Source organism: Desarmillaria tabescens, assembly GCF_030435595.1.
Source record: "Desarmillaria tabescens strain CCBAS 213 chromosome Unknown EV420scaffold_177, whole genome shotgun sequence".
NCBI classification, from domain to species: domain Eukaryota; kingdom Fungi; phylum Basidiomycota; class Agaricomycetes; order Agaricales; family Physalacriaceae; genus Desarmillaria; species Desarmillaria tabescens.
This window is the reverse complement of record NW_026848476.1, coordinates 27636-52131: the sequence shown is the minus strand read 5'-3', so window position 1 is coordinate 52131 and position 24496 is coordinate 27636. Positions and strand designations below refer to the sequence as shown.

General features: G+C 42.7%; 7 protein-coding genes across 7 annotated transcripts; 4 read left to right on the top strand and 3 right to left on the bottom strand.

Moving 5' to 3' along the window:
* Positions 1-779: 779 nt before the first annotated feature.
* On the bottom strand, positions 780-1645 carry EV420DRAFT_1488498 (uncharacterized protein; the record flags this gene model as incomplete). Its single annotated transcript, XM_060470619.1, has 6 exons — positions 780-887; positions 940-1030; positions 1077-1101; positions 1279-1306; positions 1355-1418; positions 1635-1645. 6 exons carry the CDS (start codon positions 1643-1645, stop codon positions 780-782), a joined length of 327 nt encoding a protein of 108 aa, XP_060321809.1.
* Positions 1646-4996: 3351 nt separating this feature from the next.
* EV420DRAFT_1488497 (uncharacterized protein) lies at positions 4997-6017 on the bottom strand (the record flags this gene model as incomplete). The annotated part of the gene is made up of 6 exons (XM_060470618.1): positions 4997-5143; positions 5277-5391; positions 5563-5595; positions 5652-5815; positions 5864-5934; positions 5987-6017. The coding sequence occupies 6 exons, from the start codon at positions 6015-6017 to the stop codon at positions 4997-4999; spliced, it is 561 nt and encodes a 186-aa protein (XP_060321808.1).
* Positions 6018-9359: 3342 nt separating this feature from the next.
* Positions 9360-10163, top strand: EV420DRAFT_1653805 (uncharacterized protein; the record flags this gene model as incomplete). Its single annotated transcript, XM_060478766.1, has 4 exons — positions 9360-9488; positions 9551-9668; positions 9739-9926; positions 9978-10163. The coding sequence occupies 4 exons, from the start codon at positions 9360-9362 to the stop codon at positions 10161-10163; spliced, it is 621 nt and encodes a 206-aa protein (XP_060321807.1).
* A 2718-nt stretch (positions 10164-12881) lies between these two features.
* On the top strand, positions 12882-13933 carry EV420DRAFT_1653804 (uncharacterized protein; the record flags this gene model as incomplete). The annotated part of the gene is made up of 4 exons (XM_060478765.1): positions 12882-12971; positions 13028-13440; positions 13490-13682; positions 13736-13933. 4 exons carry the CDS (start codon positions 12882-12884, stop codon positions 13931-13933), a joined length of 894 nt encoding a protein of 297 aa, XP_060321806.1.
* A 418-nt stretch (positions 13934-14351) lies between these two features.
* On the top strand, positions 14352-14789 carry EV420DRAFT_1282403 (uncharacterized protein; the record flags this gene model as incomplete). Its single annotated transcript, XM_060468294.1, has 1 exon — positions 14352-14789. The coding sequence occupies one exon, from the start codon at positions 14352-14354 to the stop codon at positions 14787-14789; it is 438 nt and encodes a 145-aa protein (XP_060321805.1).
* An 883-nt stretch (positions 14790-15672) lies between these two features.
* On the top strand, positions 15673-16146 carry EV420DRAFT_1226908 (uncharacterized protein; the record flags this gene model as incomplete). Its single annotated transcript, XM_060466511.1, has 1 exon — positions 15673-16146. A coding segment is annotated over one exon (474 nt), but the record flags the coding sequence as incomplete, so codon positions are not given.
* A 6354-nt stretch (positions 16147-22500) lies between these two features.
* On the bottom strand, positions 22501-23794 carry EV420DRAFT_1653801 (uncharacterized protein; the record flags this gene model as incomplete). Its single annotated transcript, XM_060478764.1, has 8 exons — positions 22501-22637; positions 22688-22886; positions 22923-22985; positions 23034-23097; positions 23151-23201; positions 23258-23510; positions 23561-23662; positions 23725-23794. The coding sequence occupies 8 exons, from the start codon at positions 23792-23794 to the stop codon at positions 22501-22503; spliced, it is 939 nt and encodes a 312-aa protein (XP_060321803.1).
* Between the last annotated feature and the right edge of the window lie 702 nt (positions 23795-24496).

The following is a 24496-nucleotide window of genomic DNA, read 5'->3' as shown; positions in this document are numbered from 1 at the left end:
CCCCAGCTCTTTCAACTCCACAGTGCAATTCTGTTCATGAGGTATTCTCGATCATGCTCAATGACTGGACAGTGTTAGGTTACTTATGACAAGAAGGTTGGAAGCGTTGCCCATGGATCTGGGTTTGATTGTTCGTGTGGAATCTAAAAAGAATCCTTCGTGATGTAATGGGCCAATGGCAGTGTTATGCCTGCTGTCAGGGTTCGAATTCCTTCCAAAGGACTGAGTTGTCGAAGGCAAACATTTTTGTAGTGCAGCTAACTAATGCACATTGAAGAAATAGAGATTGAGCTTTTGCTTCCGCATCCCCATGCACTGTAGAGGTTATCAGGCTTTTATTATAACCTACATCCTTTCCAGGCAGTATCTTTCTACTGCATCTTCTCCGTGATATGGAAATAAACATAAAATAAACTACCAGCAAAGGCCACAGAAATCCTTCATGGTGTTGAAATTTGTGTCTCAAGTTCTCGTTCCTTCTTTTTATCCCATACTCGAGCAGCTATGATTAAGGAGCTCAACGTGCATCAGAACAGGATGTACAGACCATACTCGTTTCTGTCATACACGCTGTTTCCAGTGAAGATAGGGACATAAGAAAAAGCCTCTGTGATGCACTGTGTGGAAGGTCTGCTGAGGGTTCAAATCCCATTCGAAGGATGTGCGATCACGACCGCAATAACTTTTTATTGCTTATATCACCTGTATCCAAAGTACATCTGTGTCATTTCAGTATCATCATAAATCTACCTATATGAATTTGAGTTCTTTTGATGATACTACTCCGAACTATGAAACTGTAGCTCCAACTTCGATTGATCATGAGCTGATTCATCCAACATCTGCATACCCAGGCCAATATTAGAAAGCGGTATTGTGTTGATAATCTGCATAGTCATTCATACTCAGTTTTTTGATAGGACACAGTCACGCACATACCCTTTCTTCATCGTGAACTTTGAATATTCCATGAGGCAGTGAGCCCGAGCTTGAACCTCCTTGTTTCTCTTTTACATCCCGTGCATTGAACCTAAGTAGTAATCAATTAAATCTACACCACAATATAGTCTACTCACATCACCAGTAAGGAATTAATATACACTGTCAATGATAGTTCAATGTCAGGTAGGTTGAAGGATGATAAGAAAGGACAGAGATGAACATTTTGGTATTATTAATACAAACCCTGCAAAGATCAAGGTATTCAGTGAGGCAAGAAACTGTTACATATGCATCTTCAGATGTGTTGTCCTGAACCTATGCAGATGCTCCACGTACTGTTATGAGAATTATCAACGAACATGCACTATATTTGTCTTAGTAAATGATCATCAAAAGAGAAATCAGAGCTCACGTATGTTGTTGCGAGTCCAGAAATGAGGATAAACCGAATGATAACAACGAGTTTCGCCGTGGTGCTAAATTTAAATGCTCTCATAAGAAATTGACCCCAGAGGGAATATTAGGACATGCCTGGAAAACGTCATAGTTGCCCTGCTTTTCAGCAGGTAATAGCACATAGCAAGGGTAATGATTATGTCGAGTGTGGCAGCAGTAGCTAGAGCGCCGTCAATTGTTCGCTATGTGAATCTCTTAATATAAGCTACACAGAAACATTCATGAGACATACTTACTTAGATATCATGGAGTTGGGAAAAATCCAAGATCATATAACTATAACCATGCCAGGGAACTGAGCTGATGAGAATGTCTGGATCAAGGATACTCCTTACACGTCATGGCTTAACACTGTGCTGGTCATGTCAGAGACTGTAGGAAGTAAATGGTTCTAATACATATGGGTTGCGGCAGCTGAAAGATCATATGAACTCCAGAGAAGCACAGTTATCAGCTTTGAAGAACATACCACAGCTCCCCAAAATGACGAGTATCTGAAATAACCTTCATATGAGCGGTGAGTCCTTAAGATGAAATAAATAGACATACAATAAACCATGGAACTATACGATGAAAGTGACGTCCAACTACAGTTCACATTAGCAGTGAGACAGTGAGGAAGCTACCAGAGGAAGCAAACCCACGCATCCATAAATGTACAGAATAGATGCTGCAGGGAATCAGCTTCAGTTCTGAGATTCCAGATGGTGCTTGACATACATATGGACGCATACGATAACCAGGTTCTGTGGATAGTCAGCTAGATCCTGTGAAGTAACATCATGACGGACATTGAACAAGATGACCAGCTAATCAAGGAAGGCAGTCAGTCGGTCATCAGAGACATTTCTTTCCATCACACCTTAAGGCTCCTATATTCCCACCATTAGTCAAAGTGATTGTAAGGATGGAATAGAACAATGAGCGCACCAGACTATTTTTAGAAGTCCCAAATAGTTACCGAATGATTCAATTAAGTAGAAGTATAGGGCATGGGTGCCGAGAGCAACATGCAGCATATCAAAGACCCTGGGAAATATATAAACCCCGGAGCTTTCCAAGCGACCTTCGACAGGCATACCAGAGAACTGCAACCTATGATGATTCATTGTGATGTTAGAAATCTTGGTGAGAGGAAATTATGATAAGGGATCCGCACTGAGTAGCGATAAAACCACCAGTCGTCTGAATACCACTTGTAATAGAGAAACATTTGGAGGATCGTTATCCCATATAGACTATGGGTGGTGTCATTAATGGTGAGTCGTCAGTTAAGGTAACAATAGCGTACACCAATGCAACGGTTGATCCCAAATAAACAGCTCCTAACATTGAAGCTAGGGATGGTATTATGACAGAGAAGTTCGAGGTGGACATCACCATGAAGGAAGAACAAGGCCTACATCAGCAGGACAACATCTTTTAAGTACTTCTGGGCAACATCAGGAATCAGAGCAGATGCACAGATGGCCTGGGTGGTTGAATCAATTGTAGGACACAGAGCGGTACCAAATGTGATCTCGGTTCGATGATCAGGTGTGAGAGAGAACTCACATGGGAACAATGGAATCTCTCACAAGCTTCCTTACCGGACCGTAAGCATGAATAACTTTCTTCCATAGGAAGAGAGAATATAACCCTGCTTTAGTCATATCGCAGAGACCATACCTTGTATGAAACAGCACTATCCATCATCAAGACCAGGACACATGATGGAAAAAAACGAGGTTATTTCCAATTCAATTAAATCAATCAATCAATCAAGATTCACACTATTCTGAATTCCGAATTGTCTTTTTCTCATCCTTTAAGGCCTTGGCTTAGATTACAACGCTCTGGTGGATGGCATGCTACACCCATCAGCACCCTTTCTTAGGGTGTAGAACAACAACCACAAGCTATGTACTTGCACTTTGAGCCGACTGGTCATGGCAACCACAGTTTGAAACAGGCGAGGCTGGTGTAGTTCTGTTTCAACTGGGGTCCATCCAGCCCAGATCTATCCCCGTATAATCCCCCTGTTACATCTCATATCTGTCCTCCGCACTGGATGTCGCTGATTCATTCCGTGATCATGCATATAAGAAGCTATGATCCATTGTACAATCCGTGTCCTATTATAATGTGAGTTTCTTCTCACAGCTCCTTGATTCCAAATCGATACCAACTCAGCCTTGTTTAAAGGTACTGTCCACCAACAAGGAGAAGGCAAGGAAATATTACCGCCTGCTGCGCCAAGGTGAAGATACAAAAACAAGAGTAGTCATAAGTGACGGAGGGAAGAAATGAAATGCATGTGCCTTGTAGATTGGATTTATGATTCAACTCGTTACTTCGCTCGAAACACAAGTGTATTATGTGCTATGGTGTATTTTCCGTTGAACGAGGCTGGTTGGAAATCTCGAGGCAGAAGCACGTGCCCTACCTGAAAACGCATAGATTCCTCCTGATTCTATGTACAACTTCTCCCTTGTGGTCGGATGCCGATTCTGTCGCTTATGTTCTTGTATAGAACCTGACTCTTAACTCCTGCAGGTATCCGTGATCTGGTCTCAGTGAGGAAAGATAGCCCAAACATGACAAGGCCTACGCTCCATGATGAATACACCTATTCGGCTACGACAAACAATTCTTACCCCATGCTGTTTCGTTACAGAGATATAGATGTCTGAAAGATATATTCAGTCGATGCACATCCAGTGAGCCTCCTAGATTTAGGTTCCCTCTCTTCATGCCTCATGCACCTTTTAGAGGATATGATGTTCTGACGTTTAATGAGACCAGCATTTTTCTATCTTACTGTCCGAGATGAACCGCAGCCCCATCATTTTTTGAGTAGATGATATCTACTAAGTTGACTTCACAGAGAGTTCCGAGTCCTATGAATATAGGATACTCGGTTATTATCCAGGTGCTAAACCCCATGTGAAAATTCTATTCATGGAATCAATCCATCACAGTGTTTGCCAACTTGCCTCGTTTCCGTGCCCTCTAGACTTTCATGGGAAACTATCTATTCATGGTCGGCATTCTCCATCCTGGCATCTTCCCTCTCGCCACGTCGCTTTGTCGTTCATCTTGTGTTCCTCTTCTACTTCTCTTTTTCTTCTCTACTCCTCTTGATGTGTTTGTTGTGTTATTTTCTTTTCTTTTATACAAAAAAAAATTGTTCGTGATCATTGTTCCAGGTTATCTCGGTCATTGTTGTATTCAGTGTAAGTGTCTAGTATTGGTTTCTCTTATCTTTCTTTGATCTATCAAACAGTTCTCTCTGCGCTACTTTACAGTTCCATCATCATCCTCTTCTCTCTCTCATAATCATCCGATCCGTTTGTCTTTTTGGCCCTCACACCAACATCTTCCTCCTCTTTGAATCCAATCTTCTGCTTCATCCTTTCGTGTGTTCCTTCCTTTCTTCTTGATGTTTAGTTATTGATAGTCGATGCAGTGACACTAGGTGTGTCTTGTCCTTCGACTAGTGCGCTCCTAGACATGACCCATCTCTGATTGCGTGTTCATCGCGTTTCTGTGTTCTGTGGTTGCTTTCTGTACCTTTTTTATTATCCCATGTTGTCCTTATATATTCTGTTACTCACTGTCAAGTTGTCGCAATTGACAAGGGCCAATGGCCCTCAGTATCATCTTCATCCTTGCTGTACCCTTGTTTGTCCTCAAGAACACCATCGAGCATTGCGCTTCCACTATGTCTCCTACTCAGAATATCTGCAACTTCGTCGACACGTATCTGCTTTGTGAGCCATCATCAGTCGCATATCTGGTCCGCACAGGACAAGATAAAAATACAAAGACGACACGAATTCAAAGAATGCTGGCCTCTTTTTCCCTCTTTCATCCATCACTCCTCTGTAGTATTGTACCTCATTGTCTTCGGTGTGAATCCATTTTTGCTGCGCTATCTTGGCAAGTATACCTGCAAGATCAACGTCGTTTGAAAAAGGTATGCCTTCCTCATCGTTTGTGGAGTTGTGCAGTCTAAAGTATCGGTTAGACAACTCTATAACGTCCAATCCTTTCATCGACATTGGCTTCCAGTGTTTGAGCTCTCCGTCTCTGAACTCTCATTCGCCCATGACTTGCATACTTCTGATTGCGTCCATTGCGTCGTCAAAGCCTTTGCTGCTCAGTCCTACCAACTGCACTGACTGACTCAAGAACCCGACCTTCTCCTTCTGTGCCCTAATCCGGCATGCCATCAGCATTATTTGACCTTACATGTCATGGCTCAATCTCACCTCGTCTCCTTTGCCACCAGCAGCAGGTCCATCGCATATATGGCCCCTGTGATAGTGAATACCATTTCTTCCATCGTTCCTTCATCTTCGGACTGCTTGATGATCCTCCATACCCCTGCCTCGTTGTCTCTCTTGATGGATGCTGGCTTAATGAATTCATTGTCCTAGCATACCTGGTTAGTACAGCTCTCATAGCAGTTGATGATGCTTACCTTCAGTACTCTCGATAGGTGCATCCTGTCTTTTTCGACTCTCTCTTGTGTCAGCAATTCTACTATGTTTTCTGGCATGATATATGGTGAGTGACGTCGATTTGTTGACTAATAATCGCTCACTTGTGTCGTCTTTGTTGTAGAATCTGTCCATTTTGTACTATATGCTGCAGAGGAATCGAGAGTTATTCAGAATGTGTTCAGAGTTGGTGGGGTTTGGCATAAGGAGGATGAGGGTATGATGGACGGGTATGTAGCGTTCCTGTTTCCATTTCATCTCTGTATGACTGATATTATTGTCCCATAAGCATTGGAATTCTCTCCCCTCTCTCTATCCCCCTGGCTGCTACCCTCCCTATCGTTGGTGCCTTCCATCGTGGTCCTGCTGGATGTTTCCTTTGCAGTTATGATCTTGCCTCATGCTCTCATGCTTGGTTGGATCTTCAGATGCGGTCATCTTCTCTCTCGCCCTATCCATTGCAACTTGCTGAAAATGAAACACCCTGTCACTGTCTGACTGCCTCGTTCATGACCGTATGACATCCATGGTGTACTTCATGAACAATCCCATTCGTGAATGCTACTGTATTTGCCCCATATACTTATTTTTTTTTTTCATTTTTTTAACATCCTGTGTCTGTATGCGTTGATCATTTTCGTTTCGGGTACATGATATTTATGTGTGACGCATCTTCCTCTTCAAATCTGGACCCGACGCGTCCTCTTTAGCAAAAAAAAAACCCTCTTCTTGCTTCTTTTTCTCCGTTGCTGGTTATCCTCTTCCTCTTTTCTTCATCGCTTGACCTTGTGGGCGTCAATCATTGCTTATCTGACCATGTGCATGTTCCTTCTATGCCTCTGTATCGTGCAGGCATTCAGCTGTTCTAATTGATGTGCATTGTGTTGATTTTCCTCTTCCGCCTTGTGCAATGTCTGCCTTTCTACCGCAGGCTTCTTCTTGGCTCTTATCAGCATCGAGCTCCATACTAATGAGGGTCCCACCCTGTATCAGCTTGTAGGCATAGTATACTTTGGCAATAGTCATTTTACAGCCAGATCTGTTGACGCCAATAACATAGTATGGTTCAACGACGGTATGATACAGGGAAGACACACATCGAGGGAAGGTCCTCTTGAGGGTATTAATATGCAATGAGATCCGAACAGCAAGGTACCAGATACTTTCATGTACAGATGTTGCAACTAATAGGTATACTGAAGGGCTGACAAAAATAGGACTCGGAATTGCCACTCAGATGAGATGGCCCTCACCCACTAGTTGACTCCTCTCTTCAACTATGCGAACGACGATAGAAATAGAACAGCAGAGCTGGATTATATTTCACATCAGTTTCCAAAGTGCAGTAAGGCGATTCATGGTTACAGGGAAGCATTATCACCATCACGTGCTTTCAAACATGAATGCGCATGAATGCGAAAGATACTGACAACCGGGAGGGATGTACAGTTCGTCAGTTTTTCAGTTCCTTCATATTGCTAACCTTCGCCATAGGGACCCGCTGTGTATTCTGTGTCCGCTGAACTGGACAAAACATACAGATATTTGTACGTATCCATGAGTTCTTAGCTATTTGGTGTTCACAATTTTGCAGACATTCAGGTATGGTCACTGTCCAGATGATTCTCTACCCCCCAGATTTCTTCAGGGTCAAGTTCCTCCTCAGTCGCTTTGTTTATTACCTATGTCGGGTTTGCTAACACTTACGTTCCCTGCAGGTTTTCACCATATGATGATGTATTCCATCATCCACACTTTTTCCAGCTTATGGTTGCAGGATCCTCAATATATATCACCCCACATTCTGCTTCATTGACATTGAAATGACTGATGGTGAGGCTGGAATATCCCCACAAAATCACAGTAAGGCATACCCTGAAAATCGAGTTTATTCCAAAAATGTAGAAACCCTGTAGTTCATCTGATACATATATTCAGCTTCCATACTTATGATGTTTACAGGCTCTCTTAATGTTCCCTGTCCTCCCATCTCACAATATACTCCCATTGTATTGAACATGTGCTTTGCTGATATGATATTTATGCGGACACCTGGTTCCATAGCTTTATCACAGGAAGCTTCAGTTAGCAGACGAAATCTTAACTCTTGGAGTCAGACCTGCTTTTTCATGAGTTACGAATCGATATCCCTCACATGGCACAATGGTAAAGGGTTCGATTCCCCCCTGGTGCAGTTTATGCCATTTCCTTGGTTTTTGGCTTTGAATGGCGCTGCACAGCAACGGTGAGCCAATATGATAAAGTCTCAGCAGAGGAGGCATGTTAGAAGCACTTAGGATATTACCCTTGTACATAGGATAAATTCAGGGACACAAAGTTGATAGTAAAAGGGCCATTTTTACGAGATTGCTCTGGGATGCGAAGTGTGAAAGCAGGGAGCACATATGTTTATTTAAAATTGTCATACCAGCTCATATGAGGGTCAATTATTGAGGTAGTGGTACTTGTCTTAGATTCGGTCGCTGCAGTTTAAATTCGCATAAGAGGCAGCTTGTCAATGGTTATGTTGCGACCCAAGGCCTTACTTGGGCCTTATTGTTTATTCTCATATAAATTAAAGAGGAATATCTTGTCTGCATGCAGGGTGAAGCTTCAAGCCTGAATTTGTTGTTTGGAAAGCTGTGAGAAAGCGAGGATTGGCAAGGAGCACCAACTTTTTGTTCTTTCCTCGGCAGGAAGAATCGAAGTCTCTGGAAATGCCGTAGGCAAGCAGTGGGAATGGCTTAGTCACTGGTTTATTCAGCTCATAACCACAGTTACCTTGGACTACAACATCCATGAACAATGCACTCTACAACTTACCTGATGATGTACTGATCTACATCATTGCATTTCTTTCTGTTCCTGACATTCTTCTCCTCTGACGAGTGAATATTTCCTAGCTCAATGATCCTAGATCCTAATAAAGACAGACATGTACCCGGTTCAACACACTCACAAGACTAGAGATTGTTATGGATATTAGGTATCTGTCATTAGTCAACACTCACCGACTGCTTACTGTACAAAACATCACATAGGCTATAGAGATTTCTTCCATTTTCTTTTGCTTTCCTTCGATACTCTTCTTGTATATTCTTTAGCTATTCACCTTCCAGAACATTCATCTAGTAGAATATTTATACTGAGTATTGTAGTACACCTGAGGGGCATCTAATTTTACTTCTTAAATTCCTCAACCCAGTGTGAACTTAAATACAGATGTTGGTTACACCAAGTGCTTGCTGAATGTCTTGCTTACCGACTATGCCAAGCACTTTTCGGATCTCTTTAGTGATGCATAGCACTTGCTAACTCTTGGTTGGAGACTTCTTGGTAAAGTTGAACTCATTATATTCTTCATTCTCTTTGGCATGGATTTTTATTAAGTACTACTGCTTTGTACTTAGTTGGAATTAGCCATAATCATAACAGAGATCATATGGATCAATGCATTCAAATTCAACATTCTCTCCAATGACTACCCCGCTCCCATTGATGACACAGATCTTGAACAATGCATGCTTCACATGTACTGACTCACATCTCAATGGCTTGCAGACTCTCCTCTCATGCCAGAGTGAGACGAGTTTCATTGGGTCACCCGTATGGGAAATCAAATTCATACCAGGCTGACAGCACAAGTGGTTGCTGACCATATAGAAAAGGATCTGGTTGGTGCTTACAATCTGGGATATCTCGCATGGGTTCAAGTGTTCAGAGTGGTCACCAAGAGGCATGCTGTTTACTGGATGAAGCTGAACATGGATACAGAGTCTAAGGTGAGTATGGCTGTGGTGTTGGATGGGTGAGTGTTTGTTATTCTGATGACACATTGCTAACTGGTGTGGATCAGAGAGGATTGTGCTCCTGCATCTGGATGATGATGGAAGGATGGATGAAATTCACTCATTCAACATTGACCTCTGCCCTGTTACCTTCACTGGTGATATCATAGCTCTCAGCGATGACTTGTCCAAGGCATTGATCTATAATTGGAGGACAGATGAGCAGGCCTACCTCAATGAAGGAAGTGACATGCAGGTAACCATTTGCTAACTGATCTGTTTATCACTTATTTATCTTGAATCATAGTACAACTACTGCATCCAAGTCATCTTCACTGTGCTAACCATTCTCATCATCTGCACACACTCCATCAACCCTGTACACTACCCTGCCCTTCCTCCATGGACAAACACACTCTCCCATTACCTCCTACTCCTTCAGCTGGATCAACAGTGCCAGTGCAACACCCACCTCAATCCTCATCCGCTCTGAGAGTGATAACCCCTGGGCACCAGAACTCAACTCATTCAAACACTATTCTCTCTCTTCCTTCCCACCAACCCTCACCAGCCAAATACTCTCCCAGCATGGTGCACCTTGTTGCACTGACATCATCCTCAGGAAACATGGGACTGCTGTATGGATATGGCCCCATGACCATGTGATAGCCTCCCACTGGGAGAAACATGATGGTGTGGGACACTCATGGCTGCCCTATTCCCTGGTCCACTCAACCCCACTGCTGAACCCTGTGTTTGCAAGGTATGCTTGAACCTGTTGACTAACTGGACCACATTGGATTATGATGAAGAGCTCAGGAGAATCGCCCTCAGGTTGGGGTTTGGGAAGATTACTGTTGTCCAGTTGTAGTCCAAATACATGTCCTCCTGACATACAAGGTGTGATGTCAAAAACCAGGGTTTGAATCTCTTTGGAAGGGTTAAGGTACAAAATAAACTTTTTCTTCCTTGCACATGAGCCCAAGCTTGATTCTGCACATCCAACCTTCATGGAAGTAATTGTATTTTCACTACTAAGCTATCTGCCTTTCTACTGTCTGACTATTTGTGTGATTCTTATGGGTGGCTAGTTTCTGCAATGAGTATCACTATAAGGGAAACTGTAAATGGCAGTTCAAGTAATCCTTGGTGATGCTGTGGTCTTGGCATGTCAATTGTCTGAGTTTGAGTCCTGGTTAGAGGATTATGTGCATATTCTGCAATGTCTTTGTATCATCTTGTTAGAGTTCTTATGCAATAGTGAGCTCTGGAAATATCACAGACAAAGTCAAATTAGTCATGTTTGGGTCACATCCTCTTGCTCGGCATACCCATCATATTTTGCTTTCAGTTTTAGTTGTATTTTCCTTACAAGACCCATGTGTCTCCCTTTCTATTTATGTATCACTATAGAAGACGACCAAAATAATCCTTCATGATGCTGTGGGTCTCATCCTGTACTGCTTACTGCCTGGGTTTGAGTCCTGGTTGAAGGGTTGGCTGTCCTACATGTGCTTCTTTTTTGTACCTTCTTGTTCTTCTTATCTGTATCTGGAAGTTTATGGTACCTCAGACAAAGTTGTGGCTTTACCAATTGTTCACCCATCCATGATATTCGTTATGATCTCTGGAGTCAGCATTCTTATGTATCCACTTGGACCCTTATGATGGCTCCTCCCTCAGCCTGTCTCATGATTGGGGCATCATGTTATTGCTACTTTGTTTTGTTAGACTCCCCCTGTATACCTTACTTCTCAAATTCAGTTTTACCTCCAGTCCTGACTTTATGGAGCATGCTGACCAATGGTAATAGAACTTAGAAAGAGTCTCCTCCATCGTTCCTTGATTCTATGTGTGCTGTGTAATATGGCACCACAATTCAAATGCTGAAGATGCCATTCAAAGTGGATCATTTTGCACCCTTGTTCTGCGGCTGTAGTCATGAGCCTTCTCTGTATTTTTTTCTCCCTGCACAAGGTTGTAGAGTTCAAAGCCAAGCTTAATGGGTGGGGAACTATCCAGGGGGTGCGATGGTTCAGGCTTGTTGCAATCAGGAACTCCTCTTAGTTTTTTGTAGCACATAGGTAAAGCTGCTTTGTCCAAGTGAATATATCCTCACTGTGATGAGGATACAACCCTCAGATCTACCAGCTGATTTAGATCAATGGACCATAAATCAAGCAAGCTGCCCATGGTTTGATTCTGCAGGTCAGCTCATCACTATTCTGTCATGAAATGTTGATTTTGTTCTCTGTTTTGATTTCAATCCAGGGTTTTTGTGAAGAAGGTGGGACAGTATGCCATATGTACAAGCTTCTGCTGATTCATCTTTCTATGGACCCTGGTGTAGCTCAGGAAAGGACTTCAGTATTGAATTGGGCACATCCATGTTATCACTTTTGTTAATGAGAAAGATATACTATACTATTGGTCATCATAGATCAGAGGAGTGGATGATCAGAACCTGGAGTAAAATGTAGACTGTCCTATTTGTTAAGAAACAACACTGGGGGACATTTATGTTATGATATTGCCAAGGTATTTGGCTGTATTCTGAAGGAATAAGGCAATCAGGGCTTCAGCTTGCAATAGTCTGGCAAATGAAGAAAAAATGCCAGTTGATTGTGCAGAGATATACTTTGCTGGACCATTAAGAATCCTATACTATGGCTACTATGAGAGCTCAGGAAACATCTGGTATGGATGCACCATAGGTAAGATTTGTAGCACTGTCATCTTACATTCCTTTCCATTTAAACTAAAAAGTTCAGTGGAAAGTGGCATATTGCTCAGTGGTCCATATAGTAGGATATCAGAGAAAGAACACTGCCATTATTCCCTGCCCACCCAATGGAAACTTTGGTATCTGTTCTTCAAACTCAAACTGGAGAGATCATCCAAGGCTGTCACGGTAGAGATCACAGAGTATTTAGAAGGGAAGCATTTCAATAATAATTACTGCTCTAATAGCTATATGGTTTCCACAGCAGATCAATAGTAGATGGTATAGCTTGTGCAGAAATAAGGCCAGTTATCAGGGTGAAAAAATGGGTCATATCTCAGAGCCTCAATCCTTGGCTGTTGCTGTGATTTAACAACCCTGGCATTTTTGGATGCTTGATGTGAGGGCACCAGTGTTTTATATCAAGAAGAATTGGATATATTAGTCATGGGAAATTGAAAGCCTCTCAGCCCATAACCTTCTTGTTCAATGACCATCACTCTCAACAACCTGCCTGATGACCTGTTGATCTATGCCATCACATTTCTCTCTATCCCCGATATTCTGCTTCTCCATCAGGTGGGTATAGTTACTTCTCTCCAAGATCAGTGCTCTTACCTGCTCCTTGTGAAAAGACTTGTACTCGGTTTAATGCACTCACAAGGCTAGAGATTGTATGGATCAATGCATTCAAACTCAACATTCTCTCCAATGATTACCCCTGTCCCATTGATGACACCAATCTTGAACAGCACACATGTCATTCCTACCAACTTGTGTCTCAATGGCTCACAGACTCTCCTCTGACCCCCATGAGTGAGATAAAATTCACTGGCTTGCCTATAAATGATATCAAATTCATACCAGGACAGCAACACAAGTGGATTCTAATAGTATCATGTAGGACCAAGAAGGTGCTGATGGTCTGGGATATCACATGCATGCACAAGTGCTCAGAGTGGTCACCCAAAGATGAGAAGCCATTCACTGAGATAATTCTTAATAAAGACCCTGAGTCTGAAGTGAGCATTGTGGTCACATTGGATGGGTAAGTTCTTGTTTCTCTGATTACTGGGACCCATCGCTGACTTGTGTAGATCTGAACAAATTTTGTTCCTCCATCTCAACAACAATGGAACCTTGCATGAAATCCATGACATCAATGTCAGTTTCCACCCAGTCAGCCTGAATGGTGATATTGTAGCTTTCAGTGATGACATTTCCAAAACATTGCTCTACAACTGGAAGGCAGAGGAGTGGGACTACCTCAATGACAGAGGCGATATGCAGGTAACCATTCTGTAGCTGTTCAAATCATGCGTATTCATTTCTTACACTCACAGGACAACAATTGCAAATATATCATCTTTTCCCCAACCTCCATTGTCATCATCCATGCCAACACTCTTAGTGTCTATGTCTTGCCACCCCTCTTTGGCCAAACTAACACCCCCATTATGACAAACCTTTTTGACTGGCACATTAGCACCAGCACAACACCTACATCCCTCCCCACACTTTCTGAAAGCTACAGACCATAGATGTTACAGCCCCATTTGTTCCAACTGTACTCCCTGGCCTCTGTTCCCCCAACCCTCCTCTCAGAAGGATTATCCTGCCATCATGTAATTGTTGGCAGATCAAGCCAACAACTGTTGGTGCATCAACCTTTGTCCAGTCACCAGACCTTACCCACACCACCACGAATTATCATGTATATACTCAAAGTTTCTATCTTACTAACTAAGCTACAATTTTAGAACACTCTTAGAACATACTAGAATAATCGTAGAGGTATAAAAGCCTTGCATTCATACTGCGATAGACTTAGATTATCCAATTACTCTCCCACTCATTACTACTGCTGCTCACAGGTTATGGGCCCTGGCCATAACTAATTCTCAATACCAGTACACTCACCTCAGATAGATTTACCTCCACAATCGATTCATCCTCACCATGTCCACCAACAACTTCTCATCCACCACAAAACTTGGAGAGTACTTTGCCAAACTCTCTGCACGCAAGGCTGATGGCATGAACTGGATATTCTTTCATGATTGCTTCCTTTTTGCTGTTGATGCTGTAGGTCTGAGTGACCATTTTGAGGATGTTGGAACTGCAACAGAACCAACTGCACTAACTGCAGTAGATCCCAAGAACCTCACAGCAGATGAAGCAAAGGCAACCAGCAAGTACCTGAAAACGTGCAAGATATGGAGGTCCGAGCAAGCCATAATCAAGCAGAGAATTGCCTCAGTTATTTTGGATTTGTTATTCTTGAAGGTGAAGGGCAAGGCAATGGCAATGGCAATGTGGGAGAAGGTAAAGTCAGAGTATGAGAAGAAATTGAAGATGGTCACAGTTGACCTGCACCAGAAGCTCCAGGATGAGTGATGTGCAGAAGGAGGTGATGTGAAGGCTCACCTCATGAAGCTACAGTCCATACACAAGGACCTCATCATGATGGGAGCAGACCCAGGTGATGATAACTTTGTTGCAATAGTCCTAGGATCACTCCCTGCCTCATTTGAGACATATCTCTCTGCAGTTACAGGCACATTGACACTCCTTGGCAAGGCTCTCAACCCCGATATGGTGCTACAGGGCATCAATGATGAAGCAGACCGACAGAAGGTCAGGTCAGGAGGGAAGGGTGAGAAGGAGGCCAACATTCTATAGTGGGAATAGTGGAAAGAAGTCCAGGAAGTTGGTGGAGTGCTATAACTGCCACTGGAAGGGACACATGGCAAGGGATTGTTGGGCAAAGGGAGGAGGAAAAGAAGGCCTGAAGAAGGGTCATGGGCAAGTGAACTCAGCAAAGGTAGAAGAGGAGTTTGATGCCACATGGTTCACAGAAGAAGAGGTGGAGTTTGATTTGGCTGAAGAAGATGATGAGAAAGACTTCTTGGATCTGCCACTCCTCCAGGATGTCAGTAACAGTGAGGATGAAGCTGATGAACCAGACATCAGTACACCAGAACTCATAGGAGAAATTACCTCGCTTACCTCTGGGAACCTTGCAGCAGCTGCTGTCAATACAGAGCATGAGTATGAAGTTGATATCTTCGACTCTGGTGCTACACAGCATATGACACCATCATGCCATCGGTTAATGAACTATAGGACTATCAAGCCTTGAGGGATCATGGCAGCGGATAAGAAGAAGTTCAAAGCTTTAGGGAAGGGTGACATGCATATCACAATTCCTAATAGGAAGAATCAGACAACAAAAGTTGTTGTCAAGGATGTACTCCATGCACCCAATCTTGGAGTTACACTCCTCTCTGTTGGTTGTATCACCCAGGCAGGTTATTCCCTTGATTTCAAGGATGAGGAGTGCCACATCTTCGACAAGAAGCATCACCAGATTGGATCAATTCCCCACATCAATGGGCTATACAGACTTCATGTACCTGTTTCTCATCCAGAAGCTTATCATGTTGATGATAGACCACATATTGTGACACCAGATGAATTACATTGTCTGATGGGTCATCTTCCAGTCGACATGGCGAAGAAGCTTGTCAAAAATCAATTAGTTGATGGTCTGGAACTTGATGAAGAAAGCCCCACCTCAAAGGATCAATGCCCATCATGTCTGCATGGCAGAATGACAAGGAAAGCAGTCTCCAAGCTTAGGGAGAACGATGCATCAGGGGGAGTGGGTGATCAAGTTCACAGTGATGTGTGGGGACCAGCAACTATTGAGACACCCCAGCACAAGAAATACTACATCACATTTACAGATGATGCATCGTGCTACTCTGTAGCTATGCTACTCCACTCAAAAGACAAGACATTGCAGTCATTCAAAGATCTTGAGGTGAGATGGGACAAGGTGCATGGTATCAAGATAAAGATATTACATTTGGACAGAGGAGGAGAATACAAAAGTCATGAATTTGATGACTATCTAGCAGAAAAGGGCATCCAGCATCGCTTCACAGTCCATGATACACCCAAACATAATGGAGTCGCTGAGAGACTCAATCGCACACTCCTTGAAAAGATCTGAGCCATGCTTCATGCTGCAGAACTGCTGAAGAACTTGTAGGGCGAGGCACTGAAGCATGCCATATGGTTGAAGAACTGGATGTCATTGAAGGCCATTGTATGGAATACAAGACTGGTATGCTCCGGTTATAAGCAATAGCCGGTATTTGCATATACTGACACCTGCCATGTATAGCAATATGACCCCAGAAACTTATCTGTAGCCAAGTATAGCATAACATTGAATATCATCTACATAATATTTATTTTTCCTTTCTGCTGGGTAATCAAAATTCCCAGTTTTGTGCTTATGGCAAACTCGGCATTCCATGATTTGAAATGAGCCTGTGTGTTGTACATAGATACATTGTTATGCTTTTCGTGGTTCTGAAATGTGCAACTGTACAGGTCATAGATTATGGATAGTAAGTAACCTATGTTAATCTTGCATCCATAACCTTAAACAAAGACTCATACGCTTCCGAAAATGAAATGTTTCAATCAAGTTTCCACCATATGTCTTTATCGTTGGCGAGTCATTTCTTTATAAAGGACATCATTCAGTGCAATTCAGCTTGAGCCTTGGGTTTATGGGACTAAAGTGCAGCTGATCGATGGTTTTGAGGGGATCAGTATTCGGACAATTTTTTCTTTGATCTCTTTGCCCAGAAACTGATAGCGGCATGATCAAGTACCTGAAGCTATGGTTGAAAAGTCCTTAGAGCTTTTCAGGCGAGCTGCAATTATGGATGATGCCATGTTGATGACATCACATGAGACAATATGTCAACCAGTAGAGTGCAATGTCTTTGACTTCAATAGATTGTGCAATATGTGCATCAAAATCCATGGTCATTATGTATCCTAGGTCCAAAACAAAATTCCCCTTGTTCACTGCTAACTGGCATGAATGGGTCAAAACAGGTGACTTGCTGATTTATTTGAAGACACTCCACATTTAGATAAGAGATTCTCCATACCACATGGTCCTTTGTAGAGTAGCTGTGCTCATACATGTTCAATTACTATAGTTTTAGAAATTAGATTCAATCGGGACTAAGAGAATATAATTCTTTACAGATAAATCTCTAGCCATAGTAAAGAACAGGATGGCAGCCAGAGCAAGTACTACCAATTGGAAGATCAACAGCATCGCACCTCAAAATGTGTTGACTTTAGGCAAATTGTTTTCACATGGGAAATTCAGACTCAGTTCAGACTCCAATGATGAGCCTCAAGGCTCTGTACGCTCAGAATTCACGGATTTTAGCATTATAATAAATGCCTTGTCCACTTAGCAGACTTTCACTAAGTCAACGATTGCAATCATGGCAATACCCACTCTTACCACCAACTATCCTTCCCAGCTTGTATTCCATATCAATATGTGCCACTTCATTAATGCTGCCAGGCACCTGATTGCAGATCTCACGGATTTAGGACCATCATTGATCGCCCAGCACAGCCATCGACGACATCAGCATCAAGCATCATTTAGAAGAATGCCACAGTCAAAGTACCAACTCCACGGCAAAAGACCTAATACCATGACCTTTCCACTCACTTTACTAAGGCTGTTACAATGCCAAGAAAATGCTGCACACATCTACTTCAGTGTACTACCTTCAGTGTACTTTGCCACAGCAACACAGCAGCCCAAGAGTCCGTATGTCAGGGGAATTCTTTCTGATCACTAAGTCTATATGTGGTAAAACCATGTGGGTGCTGTTACTTTAGAACTCTGGGAGCACGTGTTTTGTATCATTTCTTACCAATTGATGTACTAAGGACTTACTAAGGACTCATTTCAAGTATTCTAATTTTATTCCGGACTTGTAGTATAAAAGCTAGTATACACCATGGAAAATAGGTAGTTGCTAGACAGAAGTTACTGGACACTAGCGATCATCCACGTTATCGACCACCATTATCGCTTGTACTCGCTAGGAGATAGACAATAACAACATAGTCACTCCAAGTTATACTCTCTGTCACGGCTTTTCTTCTAACGGTATTGGTGTATGCTCATATTGCACCAATACACGGAATTCGGTGTCCACAACTCGCTTTTATCTTTTAATCCACCAGCATTGTTTCACTTTCACCAGCCAGGATTGTTTTCATCAGTTTTCACCTTCTACGTCACCACCGTTTTACCCAGCTCAGTTCAGTACAGTTACGTCCCCGTGTGGACACAGATTAGGATCGTTATTGCTGCCAGCAGTGTCTGTCACGGAATTTTGGTCAACAGCTTCAGTATAGGATCATCAGTCACAGTATTTGGTATCTTGCTGTCAGTTTCAGTATAGGATAGTCTCCGTGTAGACTCAGGATTAGTATCAGTTTCGTTTTGCCATCGTTAACCTCAGTATAGTTTCAGTTTCAGTCCAGCCCAGTCCCAGCCATTGTTTTGCCATCACTAGTTCCCCCTCATATCATCACCAGTTTGTCTTATCTTCATTTTACCACCAGTTTCACGTTTCTCGGCTACAGTCTTCGTCTCTTGCTGTCACAGTATTTGTTATCTTGCCAACAGTATTTCTCTTTGACGGCATTCTCTCTAATTCCGTCAACATCGCCCATGGCTTTTACTAGTTAAATTGCTGTCACTTCGTTCACGGTTTGCTGGTATTCCCAGTTATACCAGATTCCATTCCTTCTCGTCTATCGAGACTCTTCCCAGCTTACAGCCAATGTTTTCTAGTACTCGATCGTTAAGGGTACTACCTCGCTGACTGAAAAGTCGCAGAGTATACTTGCATTCTTGAGGAATTCATCGCACAGAGGTGCACTGAAACACTCGCACAACAACAAAGCCTTTATTGCCGCTATGCGCCATTTGCTGTGAACTCCTCTAGAGTTTTGGTTTTTGCCGTTGCCACGGAAGTTTAGGCTCATCACCGATGAAGTGACTGCTCACATCAAAGATCGTTATCATTCATCAATCATTTTTGACTCCTATTGGCTATGTGTACCCAAAGATATAAGCCTTTGAGTAAATTGGCACATTCTGCAATTTGTTTCATTCTCACAGGGTTTCTCCCGGCCAAAAACTGTCCCTTTATTCCGATTCTCTCCAGAAGATGAGGAGGATCAAGATAACATAGCTGAAGACTGTTCACAAGATTCAAGCCCAGATGAACCAGATTTCCCTATTCCACAGAAGCCATCTGCCATTTTGAGACCATTCCATACTGGAATCAAAAGAAGGGACAAGCACAAAACCCAGGCAGGTTCAATTTTGATTGTCTTCGGTCATCTATTTTACCAGTTGCAGGATGAATCGAGTTCATCAAAAGAAATCATGTATTCGTTACCGAACTTTCAGTCTTTGCAATCACCTAAAAACTTGCTTGCCTCAGCAAATCCAGAAACAGCATCTGATGGTGAGCTGCAAGCAAAGGATCCTGATGAGTTGTTTGTCCTTCTCCAATGTTACAAATCTTTGCCCATGCCTTGCAGAATACTAGTGTACCTGTGGACTATGACAGGTGGTGTGAATATTAGCAACAGTGATCTGAGTCAGTTATCACCTGGAGAATTTTTGAATGACAATCTCATAGAGCTCGGATTATGGTGTGTGACTTGTAAACCACCTGTTTCAATTTTTACAAATATCTTTAGGCTGACATATGAACTTCTGCAAACTGGCAAGCCCTCTGCTGCAAAAGAAATTACTATTTTTAGTCCTTTTTGGTTCCCAAAGTTCCAGAAGTGAGCTCTTATCAACGTCACTGGGAGCCGTGCTTATATATTCTCATAGGAATTACCAAGATGTCCACCATTGGACTGCAAAGTTTGACATATTCAAGAAGAAATACTTGATTATACCAATGCATGAAGAGTAATTTTCCTCCCTAGCTGCTTCAACTGTGACTTGACAACATATATAGTCTTCATTGGTACCTCGCCATTATTTGCCATCCCTGAATATTGCCTGCTAACGAATCAAGAACACCTTGGAAATGGTGAAAATCAAAACTTGTCCGAAAGCAATGACTACAGGTAAGTCAGACTAGAACTGTGTGGTTCATTGTAATCACATCGATCCAGAACAATTATTTTTACCCTCGATTCCCTTGGTTATTCGCACTGGAGCGAAGCCAGCCAATTAGGGAAATTCCTCGCCCTTGAAGCCCTCGACAAGAAGGGGTTGCAAAATATAACATGGAGGCGATTGGTCAAACTGTCACTGTAGGTTCCAGAACACATGCCAATCACTGGCTTAATGCACAAAGCAGGTACCCAAACAACCAAACTTTTCTGACTGTGCAGATTCATACATGATGCACTTTGCCTGCAAAATTCATGTCAGATCCTGACAAATTTTACTAAAGTCATGGTAATCATTCTCACCTGTCGTCCTCAACTCATTCACATAAGACATTATCAGTCAACTTCAACCCTTCCGACTGGCATTGATCTGAAGACTTTTTGGGACTGATGAAGAGGTTCCTGGCTTGCGAGCATCTTTTCGGAATGAGATCATTGATCTCTCCAACTGAATGGTTCATTATGATGGCAACGCAACCTCCAGTAGCAGCAGATTCATGTGAAAGTGACGTCGAGATAGTGGAGCAGACTGGATTAGCTGTTGGTCTTAAAAGGAAGCCTAATGAAGTGGACTGACCCTGGAGGAATCACACCATGAGCAGAAGAGAAAATGTATGTAGACAAAGGTGTCTATCAGATGGATATCAGGTACCTATCTCCCATTGTCTCCAGTACCTAAGAAAGAGCATAGAATTTTCTTCGGTTTTCTACAATATTTTGTCACATCTGTTTGCCTATAAGAAAGGACAGAATGTTATAAAGGATACTACAATCTATGAAATGGTATCATAGAATCAATTTAATGTAAATCTGGTAACACAAGCTAGCTGTGTTTACCACCTACTCCATCAGTCATTTCCTACGCTCCGACTGGCATTCTTCGACTTCCTTTCTCGACTCTCCTCAACTCGATTTTTTTGTGAATGCTTAGCTACATACATGTTGACGATGTCTTATAAGGTTCTTTATTTTTCTTTCTTCCCTTACAATACACCTACGGTAGAGAACAACATACCACATGTGATTGCGTATAGCAACCAACACAGCAGATGTTTGACTGAGCCCCAGATAATCATCCCTTGCCACAGGCAACTATCATTGATTAACGGTATCTTTGAGAGAAAATTGTGCGACCATCACTAACCACAACACTGTATTCTACACATGTTATGACACCTACTCCTAGGAACAAATGACGCAAGACCATGGCAAGATGCTCCTCCCCTGTGGAATGTAGCTCGAGCCAACATCATGAGGTGCCTCGGGCATACGAGGGGGAGGATTCATGTTTCGCAGACAGTCTCCTCCCACCTCCACACTAGAGGACAGTCCTCACACACTTTCATCCATAAGCCTGTACTAACATACAACCTCCGCAAGTGCTACATAGATGCCACACATGGCTATGCGATCCCTGATCTACAACACCCTGCGAAAACCCCCCTCACACAACTCGACCACTATCCAAGGCGACTACCTTCGGGCCTCCCAAGGCCACAAACCCATCTCTCCCAAGTACAGCCTGCCTAGATATCACTCTCTCCTGCCCCCCCTCTCTTTTCACGACGCGCTAGTAGAAATTAGTTAGTAAAGCGTACCACCCTCAGTAGATACCACTCGAGACAGACCACAACATAGGGTATAGAAACCAGATGTATACATATGCCCTAAAAGGTGTGAATACTATAAATGGGATTTCATGAGAAAATAGAGCACAAGATCGCATCCACCCATTCAGAGGTATGCCCAGACACATTTCAAAGTGACTCCGAATGTTATATCTCACACCGTTTTATATCTGTCTTCAAAGACTGGAAGGCTGGATTGTGGGTCTTAGTCAGCAATGTCATCGAGCTGGATGATGATCTTAGTCAGCAATGCCATCAAGCCATCATATGACCATGCGAGTTGAGTGCCATCCTGTGACATCCCAGAATAGAATTCCAAAGATGAACTAGCTCGTAGCCTTTGTCCCCTTCTACAACCACCTATAATGTAGTCTCATATGCCTGAGCAAAACAAAATATAACATCATTCACTACATATGCTGTAAGAATTCTCAGATGGACATCTCTATAATGGGTGCCTCGCCCGAAATTTCAGCATCTTCTTCATCAGCTTCGACATCTTCTGCATCGGCATCACCAAGTTCGTCATCACTGTTCAAGTCTGGAATATCAGGTATTGTAGCTTGGTCTGATTGAAGTTTATCAGATTGCTTAGTGTCCGAGTTGAAAGATTCTGACCTTGCCCAACCACCTCTTTTGGACCTCCTTGATTCTTGTTGGTTTCTTCTGCTTCGTATGCTCTCATAGAAACGACGTGCCATTCATCAAGAACAACAATATGGCGTTCATGAAATTTATCCAGCAACGCAAGGTATACATTCCAGATGCACTCTCGGGTTACTTCTGGATGGCCGAGTTCCTCCATAAATACTTCAGCCTACTGCCTAAACGAGTTAGGGACAAGCTGCAGCACAGGGTGATCAGGTGGGGCATAAATTTGCCTCGCAGCTTGTATAGATTCTGGGATGAAAGCAATCTATGAAGAAACGTTGAATTTGGAAAAATAATAGGTGCTTGTACGTACCTTGAAATCCTGGGCCCCAAATCGCTCAGGAGCTTGTTCAATGAGTAAAGGGACTCTGTTTGGTCTTGCCACCTTGCGATTTCATCTTTTCTTTGTCGTGTTTTTTTGATCACATACAAATCGAGTTCTCGTTGGAACCAAGGGATAAAAAGGAAACGGAATATCAATCTATGAAATCAGCTGAGTCCAGTTTGATTTGAAGCTGTTAAAGAGAAGAGACGTACGCTTCCAGAGGCACCTTCAGATCATACCAGCCTTGCTCAATGCCAAACTGAAAGATTTCTTCATAGCCAAAGCTAAAGTGAGCGTGGAACACACTCCATACGATTTCTGAAGGAATGTTTTTCTTCTCTGCCATCCATCGGTGCTGCAAGGTATTGTCCAAGTCCCTGTCAGCCCATTGGCGCAAGAAGCTATGCGCCCTAGCCAGGTTACCGTTCTCGTTGCCCATATCACTTTGTGTAAGAACAGGACCGTCTGGACAAGAGTAAGATAGTGACCCCTTGCAGAAAGGTTTAAAGACCTACACCCGGTGTGTTCCACTACATCCAGGTAGTATGAACAGATTAAGATGGGATTTGAATTGTTCCACCAGACTCGCATCCATTTCAGGACACCGGTGAAAGGGTCTGTGCCACTGTGAAGGCAGAGGCCAAAGTGATATTTCCACTTGTCATGTTGATCGACGCACCAGAGGTCATTGACACCAGTGCAATAAAAAACTTTTCTGATGATTCCCTTTCGAATTCTTCAGGACACATGTGAGGGTTCCTTCAAATACACCCATTCCTTGATTACGTCTCTGTCCCTTTCATTAAGAATTGTACCATTCGAAGAATTTAAAGACTCACCTTGAAACTCGCACATTGTGGTCGATTCTTAGATGCTTCTTCATTTCGAAATAACCCGCCTTAGGGAATTACTCCCGCATTTCGTCCAAATGTTCCAAGACAGTCTCAACAGTATGCTTTTGCTGCCATGTACTGAGGAATCCTAGCCTTTTTCTCATTCTTTTGAAGCTGGAAAGGCTGGAAAGAAACCATTAACGGATCCTCCGGGCGAGAACTGCAACATACCCCAAGGTATACTTCGATGTATCGAAAACTTTCTGCAGTTCTTCACACAGAACAGTATTGTTTACATTGCCCTCCATCAGCCAAAGCTCTTTCAGTCTCAGCAAAATTATTTCATCTGGTACTTCACCACAGTCAATGGAATGAAAAGATAATTTACAATGACTCACCAAGTGGAAGGTGTTGATTGGGCATTTTGACGAGAAACAGGTATAAATGTGGATACCCAAAAATCGCTTGTTGTCCTGGCCTAGATTGGACATAAATCTGGAAAAATCATGGAATATCTCTTATTCGTGTTGGTCTCCGTGACGTGAAATGGAAACATGCATAGACACTGACAGTTGTCTCATTGTTAGGGTCCTGTTATTCCGACACAATGAATGGCCC